General features: G+C 45.4%; 1 protein-coding gene across 1 annotated transcript in view; it reads right to left on the bottom strand.

The window, feature by feature from the left end:
- Nucleotides 1-10399, bottom strand: part of ARL6IP1 (ADP ribosylation factor like GTPase 6 interacting protein 1) — a 12924-nt gene extending 2525 nt beyond the window's left edge. The window contains exons 1-4 of the mRNA XM_018571011.1: nucleotides 10225-10399; nucleotides 5962-6095; nucleotides 1575-1694; nucleotides 502-619 (exon numbers count right to left, since the gene is read on the bottom strand). Of these exons, the coding sequence (XP_018426513.1) occupies nucleotides 502-619; nucleotides 1575-1694; nucleotides 5962-6095; nucleotides 10225-10260 (408 nt within the window). The 5' untranslated portion in view covers nucleotides 10261-10399. The remainder of the gene's footprint in view (nucleotides 1-501; nucleotides 620-1574; nucleotides 1695-5961; nucleotides 6096-10224) is intronic.
- Nucleotides 10400-10607: the final 208 nt, after the last annotated feature.

Here is a 10607-nt window from a genome sequence, read left to right as displayed (position 1 = left end):
CTAAAACCCCTGCCATGTTATTTTTGAGGTCTGTGTACCAATAAGTACATTTCCCTTCACTTCCTGTCCTAGAGAGGCAACAGGAAGTTAGAAGAAATCTGAAGTAGGGGGAATTCCCCTCCTAGGCCACTGTCCCAAAACAGGTATCCCCATCTAGACAATTTCCCTTTACCTCTGGCTCTGGGTGCACCTCTAAAATTTTGGATTTCCCCTAATTTTCTTGCTATGCGACAATGCTCGCCATTACAAATAGAGTGATAAATCTCCTCAGTGGGGACACACACAGCATGGACAGTCTGCCTAACCCTTGCCATTCTATCCAAAACCTAAAAAAAAAAGCCTAGAGAGATGCACTTTAAAAGGACTGATGCTGGTACGCATATTAGTTGTTTTTTTTTGATGATTTATACATTCTACAATTATTAGATTTTTGTTAGTACTTTTTGGTGTTTGTAACCTTACAATCATGCCTTTCAATATTGGAGTACAAGATATCCTTACCATCTTGGGCTTTTCTTCCTTCAGGACAAAGAGACGGCTCCACCAGCCAACAATCCTACGTCGGGTTTTCACAAGGTTGCTGCAGATCTCATGAAGTCTCTGCTGCTGCTCAGTGGTCCTACACAATACAGCAAAGTAAAAAGAATGGCAGAGTTTTTGAACCTGTAAAACAATTACAGCACAGAACGATTTCCTACAACACACTAGGAAAACCTAAAAATATTTCATAGTGTGGACAAAGATTAGTTTCCCAAAGACTGATCCTCTACTTGGTCTTTACTTCTGTCTAAGATTCCAATGGTGAGAGCTCCCCCAACTCCTGGAATAACTTGTACAGGCTCATCTTCTCTTTTTCAAGTTCATGTTGTCAGTAGCCCCAGTAACTTCTACCTAAATATGAAGATCCCACTAGAGCAGTGCTGCCCAACTTAAGAGTCCAAGGGTCACACTTGCACTGTACCCCATCCAGGTAGTATGAAATGCCCAAGGTACTGACAATGGGTGAAACCCCAGGTCCTCCATTGTGCTTCACCTATCATGTCATCACCTGTTCTCTATGCACTTATACTGGAGCAGATAAAACACAACTGAGGACATGCATCCTCCAGCCTTTCACCCACCCATCTGTCACCATGATGTCACACTCGCTCTCTCTACTATGGTTCCAGTCAGGCTTCTTCTCTGCAGCACCAGCTGAGCACCTGTGCCAGAACGTTTTGGATGCTGGAGTCCCAACACACTCATGCATCAGCAACTACCAACTGGCAATTACAGATAACCACATGCATCTCCCTCCCCAAATGCATCACAATCTACCTTACAACCAGCCACTCCCATGTGCAACGTCTCCCACAAAAAGGAACAGTAACAATCTACAGTGCCCAGTGCTGCAAAGCAGAGTGTTCTCTGCCAGTTGGGACAGTCCTGCACTAGAGGCTGCATAATGCAATATATCCCTCTTTAAAGGATCAACTGCACTGAGGTGTGCCAAATACACCTGAGCAAGATCAAAACCTAATAATAGTTATTGTATCATGAATTGATAAACGTAGTATAAGAGAAGTAATACCAACCATGTGTTGGAGCCAAAAATTCTGGGAGCCAATGTGGGAACAAGATAGTCAGCCAGACATAGGCACATAACGAAACAAGATACACCCGAAAGAACGGATGGGTCCAGGTAATAGATCATCCTGTAAAAAGAATGCAATGTACAAAAACACATCTTAAAACTCACATATCAGACAATGTATACTCAGAAATGTATTGCAAGAACTGGATTCACTGGATGGATTAAGGATTTTTGTAATGCATTACCCAAGCAATTTAGAATTTTCTAGAAACAACTGAGAAAAGGGTTGCAAATACTCATTGTGAGACCTAAGGACCAATCTTTAGTTGTTGAGAATGGGTCACAAAGCAAGCAGTCACATCCAAATTGCTATTTCCTCAATTGTTTGTAACTGTTAATTCAAGCATGTTCACATTTCCCCAACTGACTCTGGTACCCTTCTGAGATCTTCATTATAATAAACACAATAACCAACTTATAAATATTTTAGCATATTGACTTCCTCCTTCTGTTACAAAACAGTAATGGCAACTGCAGAGAAGACAGGACATGACCCAATTATCTGGTGGATATGTATGCTGAAATCACAGAGGTCATACTTCGGTTTGCGCTCTAGAGAACATCTCTACTAAGAGAATATTTAGGATGCCACTGCTAAAAGCTTCTGCTGTAAATGGTAGCTGACTGACAGTCACACTGATCCACTGGCTCCAATGCCTACTGTTATTATCTAATAAGTGAGAAGGTAATTACACAATTGACTTTCAGTTTAAAAGTGTATCTATAACTACATTTTCTGATTTGGACCTGAGTGAGGAAGAATTAGAACTCCTGTCAGGTTTTACTGCCTTCAGAGGCCGCATTGGAGAGATTCCTTCAATTCCCCTCTGGTAAAAAGCATGTCTTCAGGAAACGCTCACCTACATTGCATAAGCAAGGGGGTGAAGACATTATTAAAATAGTCAATGAGAACCTTTATAAATGGAGACCAAGGATAGAAATAGGTAAGCTGCTACTTCTGAATGTTTTAGGGCCTGTTCACATGAGTTTCAGGTCCTGATCAGCAGAAGCGCTGCTATGTGTTTTGCCGCGTTTTGGATGCGTTCCAGTTTTTGTTTTGCTGGAGTGGGGCTGTCAGTATGTTAGCTGCAGTGCAGTGCGTTTGACGCGTTTCCGGACCGTACAAAATGTGACATGCAGTATTTTTCTGTCGTAACCTGAACGGACTGCGCACGTGAGAACTGTAGCCCATAAAACACATAGGGATACATTGTGATGCATTTTTAGTGCAGGAGCGTACGGATCAGGTCAGCACAGAAAACGGACATCGTGTAACAGGCCCCTTAAAGGTGCAGGCTCCAGGCCCATCATTGTGATCTTGGCATTACTGTCTAGTGATTCACTGTCCTGGAACAAGCATGCAACCAGTGAAATGTTAAAGTCTGATCCTCCATGCTTGCTCCAGGTCAGTGATTCACTAGACCAGGGGTCTCAAACTCAATTTACTCGGGGGCCACTGGACAAATTTTCTTCTCTCATGGGGGCCGCTTGTCAAATTTCATACTTCAAAACAAAATGTAACACTATACGGTACTAGTGTTAATGTCTGTATGTGTTTTTATAATGTCAGTTTATGTGTTTGTGATGGTTTCTTTGTATGCAACGTCAGTATATTTTTAGCGTGTGTGTGTTGTCAGGATTTCTGTGAGTGAAGTCAGTATGTGTGTTATAACACACACATACACTCACAAAGAGCCCACTCACCAGCTTACATTTTTTAAGGGAAGGTGATCCGGTGGTTGATTAGTACAGTCTGCACCTTTTGCTGGTGCGGACATTACTAATCCGTCCTTTCAGCTGGCGTTTAATGAAGGCTGTCAGAGCGCACGCTGACTCTGAGCACTGGCACCGCCAGGAGTAGCTATGCAGTCTGCATCCGAAAGATGCACACCGCGTACATGGTACCAGTTTGAGGGCTAGATACATGGGCTGGTACTTTGAGACCCCTGATATGGACAGCCTGATCCTCTGTCAATGCTAGAGAAGGAGGTGAGAACTGTGAGGTCCTTTTCCTATTACATCTTCAGAGTGCACCTCATTGCTGTGCGCACCTCTCCCTTTCAGAAGGCAGATGGAGACAGGCAGGCTGTGTGTCACTAACAATACAAAGTCACACACACAGAGTCTAGTTACCAATCTGCCTCTCCCATCCTGTGTCTTGGGCTGCACCCTGCTGGGAACAGGTTAAAAGCATGGGGGACAGCTGGCAACTATGCAGTTATGTGAACAGCCGATGAAGGAGCCCACACATCACGTACCCAGGACAGTACCCGAGGCCGCACAGTGTGCATGGAGGAGATGAATGTAGACAGCTTTGCAGCAGTACATAGGCCATTCTGTGTTGTCACAGTGCTGAAGGAGCGCAGAGTGGACAAAACATGAACCACAGCACTGCTGAGCCATAATAAAGACCTGGTCACAGCTTCCAATCTCTGTATGAACACTGCATACTTCAGCTTCCCGCTACCAGAAGAGCCGCCCCCACCCCTGCAATAGCCAATCAGAGAACGTCTCCCATACCGAGCCAGCCTTGCTGCCGATGGAACAAGAACTGTGATTGGCTATGGCGCTCTGCACTGTGTAGCTGTTTCTCCAAGTCAGGTACACGGTCGTCGACTTGTCAGCTGGATGCGGGCCACATGGTACCTACTTGCAGGCTGGAATTGGCCCACGGGCCAGTACTTTGAGATCCCTGCACTAGACCAATTGGCCAGGGACAGGTTAATAGCCATGGAGCCTGCACTTTAAAACAAGCAAGCAATGGCAACTCTTATTTCTGTCTTTACAAGTTCCTGTTAAAAGATGTATCTGGGAAAAGCAAAATACCTTTACCAGTAACCTCAATTCCAGGCTGCCTGGCACATAAACATGTTTTGGGTGCTAAAGCTACCAATGTTCCATGTGAGGTTTGTCCCACAAGTATATTCCTTTGCCGCATATTCTCTCTAGAGCTGCCTCTAATGTGCCTGCGTTCCGAGTGCGGGCGATCGCAATGTGGGCGTTGCCATTGACTTCAAAACAGCTCCACACCCCCTCCCGCACCTGAACGCAGGGAGTCGGCCGGCTTACATTCCAGTGCGCCCTACATGTCCCGGCGTCCTGTCCTCCCGTGGTGCTCGTGTGGCCGACATTGCACATGGGGTGTCCTGCACCTTTCCATCTGCAGTGTCTGACACATTCAGCCGGCAGCCACACGAGCACCACGGGAGCATAGCCGTAGCCAGCTCCTTTTGCGCCTGAGGCAAGAAAAAAAACAATGTTTTTTTAATTTATTTTTTACTATTTTTTTATTTTATTTTCATTATTTATTTTTCTTTTTTTTATTTTCGTAATTTTTTTTTTTACTCTTGGGGGGGCTTCGGGGAAATATTAGGGGTCTAAAAAGCCCCCTGATATTTCCCTTTTAAAATAGAAAAAGAAATTGAGGACACAAAGTCCTCAATCTCTTTTTCTGCAGCCTCTATTCTAAATGAATGGAAAGCACAGAGGCTTCCCATTCATTAAGAAAATATTTTACTATCAAGCTGTTTCTGAATGGGGAGGAGCCTCTGTACAGAGTGCTTCTCCCCATTGAGAAACTTATGAATGAACAGGAGGTGATGTAAATCACCTCCTGTTCATTCATTTATAACTGGGGACACATAGTACTATGTGTCCCCAGTTATTTACAAACACTGGAGTGATCAGCCGATCGCTCCAGTGTTTGTCCTGCACAGAGGATTGGTACATACTAGTGACATGTACCGATCCTCTGCCGCTCGTCCACGCACAGGGGGGCTGCAACTTCTCTGGATCCCCCTGCTCTCCCGGGCAGAGGCAGCGGGGGATACGACGAGCCGCGGGGGGGGCGGAGCCGCTGTGACAGAACGGACGAGCAGTGAGGGGAGAGAGAGGCGCCGGCTGTCAGATCCTGGCCGAGCGTCTCTCTCTCTCCTCACTGCTCTGCATTAGTTAGTGACAGCGGCTCCGTCCTCCGCCCTCCCCCGCCGCCGGTTCCTTCACTTCTTCTCGGATCCCCGCTGGGGAGAGCAGCGGGGATCCAGAGAAGCGGCGGGAGGAGAGGACATGGCGATCTACCAGTGATCGCTACGCGATCAACTGGTAGATCGCGATCGACCTTGTGGGCACCCCTGCTCTAGAGCATGTGTTCAGACAGCAGAAAATAGCACACATACACCCCCAAACAAGTAAATGCATATATATTTTTATTTCAATATCCAAATTGAGACTAACTGTGGATTTGCACTATTTTGTCTATATAAATATTCTACATTGAATGCAAGATGGGATGATCCTAATTGAAGGAGGTTATACAGATATATACTTACAGGAAAATAAAAGACACTGTTCCCATTATAGCAGCTGGAAACCATGGCTTCTCCCAGCGTACGACACGATCAGTAAGCAGGACCACTTCGCCCCATCCATGAAAATGCTCCTCCAGGCTAGCAGTCTCTGCAGCCTGCAATACAAAGTTTGATGGTTACCCTGGGGGACCTTTAAGAATTGAGTAGAGAAAGCCTCTGTGAAAATCATTACAGCCCTGAATAGTGCTACCCACACATGCTCGGCTCAGATTCCATTAACTTCAATAGAAAAACAGTCCACACGCTGAAGACAGGCCACACATGAGAGGGCAGAAAAAAGTAGAAGGGTGAAAGGTATCCAAGGGTTTGGATGTCCCTGCAGGTAATGTTGGTTATATTGGTAAGATGCAATGTAACACACTGCCTAGAAAATTATTTTCCTTGGTATGTGAAAGCACATCTGTAATTTACCAAAAAAAGATGATGTAGGTGCAGTGTGGAAAAGGTGAAGCATACTGAAAGCAGCTCAATGGTTCCAAACACAAAGCAAAGTACGGTAAGTTTGGAGTGGCAGTCAAAGTGCTGATCTCAAACCAGCGGAGAGACTGCGGAATGACATTTCCCTAGCGTCATCCACCTAAACTGCACAGCCGGGACCAAAGCCGACAAAAAACTGGTCAAAACCACTCCTGAAAAGTGAGATGACACCTTTGTACCCTCAAAAGCTTGGAAAGAGTGGGGAAGGGTGGGAACCTCCATCAGGCTTTTACCACTTCCCTCTGCTACCTTAAACAAAATAAAGTTCAGGCTGGAGGCTCCCCCCCTTTTCATTGTTTAATTGTGATTTGAGTGTACCCATCAACGGCTACTACTGCCAAGGTGGCCCAACAAAATCTCAGAGTGCAAGATTACATTTTATCGAACATTCAATAATTGCAATGTCTGGACATAAAACATTTCAGAGAAATATTTTGATTGGAGGATTTTATTTTGTAAAATGAAAGGATGGGTCTGAATACTTTCACATGGCACTGTATTAAACCTCTATATGTTATAGGTAATCTATTGGTTCTTCTCACCAGACTAGTTAAGTAAAGACAAGATTGTCCAATGTACATTGCCATTTCAAGATAGAAACCTTTTCATTGCACTCACTTCTGGGAACATCACATATAGATACCAGTAGATAGGCAAAGGAAAATCCATATCACAAAGCACTTAAGCTAAGTACATTCATTGTAAACTGCACATTGCGGCCACATATTTTGACTCGGAATGGGAGGAAATGAAGTGTTACACTTGTGACCAGATTCACATAATGACCTTTCTAATGCACCTTGAAAAAAATGCATTGGGAAGAAATTAAAGCTGAGCTCTGGGTCCTTCCCCCCTCCCAACTGCAAGGGTTAACTGCTCGCTTTTGCCTAGAGGAGGATCAATGGAGTCATTTACTTACCTTAGGCTCTGTTCACACCTAGGCGTATCGAATATGCGCGTATCTCACGCGCGCTTTTCCCGCGAATCGCGGTAAAAACGCGCATTTTCCAAGGGCTACTCGGCTGTATCCCAATGGAAACGCGAGACAAAAAGGCCGCAAAGAAGCTCCTGTACCTTTTCAGGCGTAGGCCGTTTTGTAGCGCGTTCAGACGGGCTGAAATACGGCAAGGTGTGAACCATACCCATAGAAAACAATGGGATTTTCATGTTTGAGCGTTTTGTAGAGCGTTGAACGCGCTACAAAACGTGCAGGTGTGAACCAGGCCTGAATGTGCAAAGTTCACAATATAGGAACTGTGTTTTTCCTATGAGAGTAGTGGTTGGCAGAATGGCAACCCACTAATGTAAATAACCAGTGGGTGTATCCAAGTTGTTGGAAATGGCCTGAAACCCTAACATTGTTGTGATCTTGGAGACTGAATTATTTTAACAGCAGCTGGAGAGGTCACGGATGGCTTGTTTAAATCTCTTTTACTGTTTGTAAAGAATATGTAAATTGTTCTTAGTCCATAGTCGGGGACAAGTAAACTTTGTCATGACAGAAGAATGGAGCCTGGCACTGCTGACCTTGCCTTCTGAAATTCCAGTTGCCTGGCTAATATGCTGACCCTTAGGCTTCAACAGTTTGATGGTTAGTTAGTTCCACAGCGACTTCATTTCCAAGAAGTTTCTAGGACACCATCTAAAACAGGAAGCACAAGGCTTAGGTCTAAATAAAGTGCCAGATAGAAAAATTATTTGAGTCCTTGTTCTCTTTTTCTGCACCCCCTGTTCTAAATGAATAGAAAGCAATCAGTACAGAGGCTTCCTATTCATTCACAACCTGGAGATAGTAAATATTTACCATCAATCAGTTATGAATGTATAAAGCTTCTGTACTGAGCTGCTTTTACCTATTCAGAAAATTATGAATGAACAGGAAGTCATGTAAAGCACTTCCTGTCCATTCATAACTGGAGACACATACTATGTCCCCAGTTGTTTACAAAACATTCAACGATCACTCCAGTGTTTGTCCTGCACAGAAAGGGATAGGTGAAATATTATGCATATTTACCGATCCCCTGTTCGGCCATCCCGAAACGATCGGCAATCCTGAAAGTGACAGGATGACAGAAGCTCTGCTTTCCTGCCCGCTTAGTTATCCTGAAGTGACAGGAGACCAGATGTCTGGTCCCCTTTTGCACTCTGTGGTTTCATCCAACAAGACACAATAGCGAAGTAGGAGCTGGTGGACAGAACCACAACGTGCAGCGGGGAACATATACACAATACCCCTGAACCAAACAAAGTGGACGTTGAGTGGTATGTATAAAAAGTGCTGACCGACAGAAGAGAATATGTAAATCTCTTCTGTCATACATCCTCCTATCAGTACTTTTTTTGTTGCCAAGTGTACTAAGCCATGCGTATGCAGCTCAATGTACAGGCTTGGCAGGATTCTAGCCAAGGCGAAAGTAAGGTTCCATTCACATATAGCGTTTGCAATTCCCACACAGCAAAGCAAACACTAAAATCTTTCATCTGCACGGATTCCGCTTGTTTGCAGCCAATATATAGCCGTGAACATGTGTAATCCATTTCCAATAAAATCGCGATTGGACTATTTTGCGGGTGGGCGGCCACCGCAAAAGTCAACAAAGCACATTAAACTGCATTGTTTTTTTCTGTTTAGAGCAGCTATTCGACGCATACGGAAAAAAACAATAGAGCCTAAGGCCCCCGTTCACACGTGCTGATAAGGAGGGGCTCCATGCACAGATACCCCACCCCTAATCGGAGCAGTGCGGATCAGATGTCACCACTGTGACATCCATGTCTGTCCAGTTTTATTCCTCCATCTTGCAATGGAGGAAAATTAAAACTGCCGGACCCCATGTCAGTCTATGGGGATCAGATGTCAATGGACATGTGTCCGTTTACATCAGGATTACCCCGAGTCCAGCACAATCAGGTCTGGCAAAACCTTGTTGCGTCTGTTTTTCTGGACCTGGCCGGAGTCGGGGGAACTGGGTGTAAATGGACGGCTGTCTGTTAACACCTGGCTGCCCATAGACTAACATTGGGCATCCGTTCGGGGTCAGCCTAAAAAACTGACAGGTGGACCCATTCAGACCACCCATGTGAAAGGGGCCTAACTATGGTGTGCATGTTCGGGTGTTACCTTGTCTGGCCGTCACCAATCAAGCGAACGAAGACTCTGATCCCAGAAGACCGTCAGGGAATGGAAACGCTGGCGAGGGAGAAGAGCAGTGCTGGAGGGGGATCACATTGGCAGATAAGTCGGCAATAATTTGCCAATATACTGGGCGGACTAGCACATGATGGCTAAAAGCTCCCCGGCCACTTTATCTCTTTTAAAACAGAAACAGTGTAGATTTAAATAGTGTTTTACGTCTGCCTGTAATCCACTTATAACACAACATGTCCTTAGTGACAGATCACATGCGATTTCACGCTGCGGCCTTTGTATAGATGTGCACACCGTTATCATCGGATCACTTCCCTATTGTGCACTGCAATCTGATGTTACCATCAGTCACCTCCCTTCCCGAGGCCTGTCACAAAGCAAGCAAGTCATTCTCGATCCCAGCAAAGCAGGCCAACGCTACTTCAGCTCTGTAATATACAGGTACAGCATAGCGATGTGACCCAGCCTACGGTGCGCTTATATAACTGCAACCCAGAAGCCAGCAGAGAACAATGCTGGACACCACGCCATGTCACCTCCCCATATTTACAACCGCGGCCTCCTGACAGCTGTCACACCACACACACCGCGCTTACCAGTTGGTTGGTGCTTCTGTTGTCCCCCTCCGCCATTGTGTGTCACACTAGTTGTCACCAAGCAGCGTAAACAGCACATACACTCGTACAGCACTGCTAGAGCGCTCAGCTCAGCCGCATATATAAAGGAGCTCCCGGCATCCTCCGCGATACACGAGCCGCCTAGGGTCTAGCGCGCACGCGCGTTGCCATTGGTCCAATCAAGCATAAACGTCGCCATGACAGCCAATGGCTGCTTGCTGCCTAACCACATGACGGTTCAGATTTGAATTGCATAAGAAAACTCCAGTACAAGCCAAGGCAGAATGGGCGGCTACTGGAGCATATATATATATATATAGATAGATAGATAGATAGATAGATAGATAGATAGAGGGGGGGGG

The sequence above is a fragment of the Nanorana parkeri genome, unplaced genomic scaffold (genome assembly GCF_000935625.1).
Source record: "Nanorana parkeri isolate BGI_ZX_2015 unplaced genomic scaffold, ASM93562v1 scaffold1653, whole genome shotgun sequence".
In the NCBI taxonomy this organism is placed as follows: Eukaryota; Metazoa; Chordata; class Amphibia; order Anura; family Dicroglossidae; genus Nanorana; species Nanorana parkeri.
The sequence above is the reverse complement of the archived record's forward strand: the minus strand, read 5'-3'. Positions and strand labels throughout refer to the sequence as shown.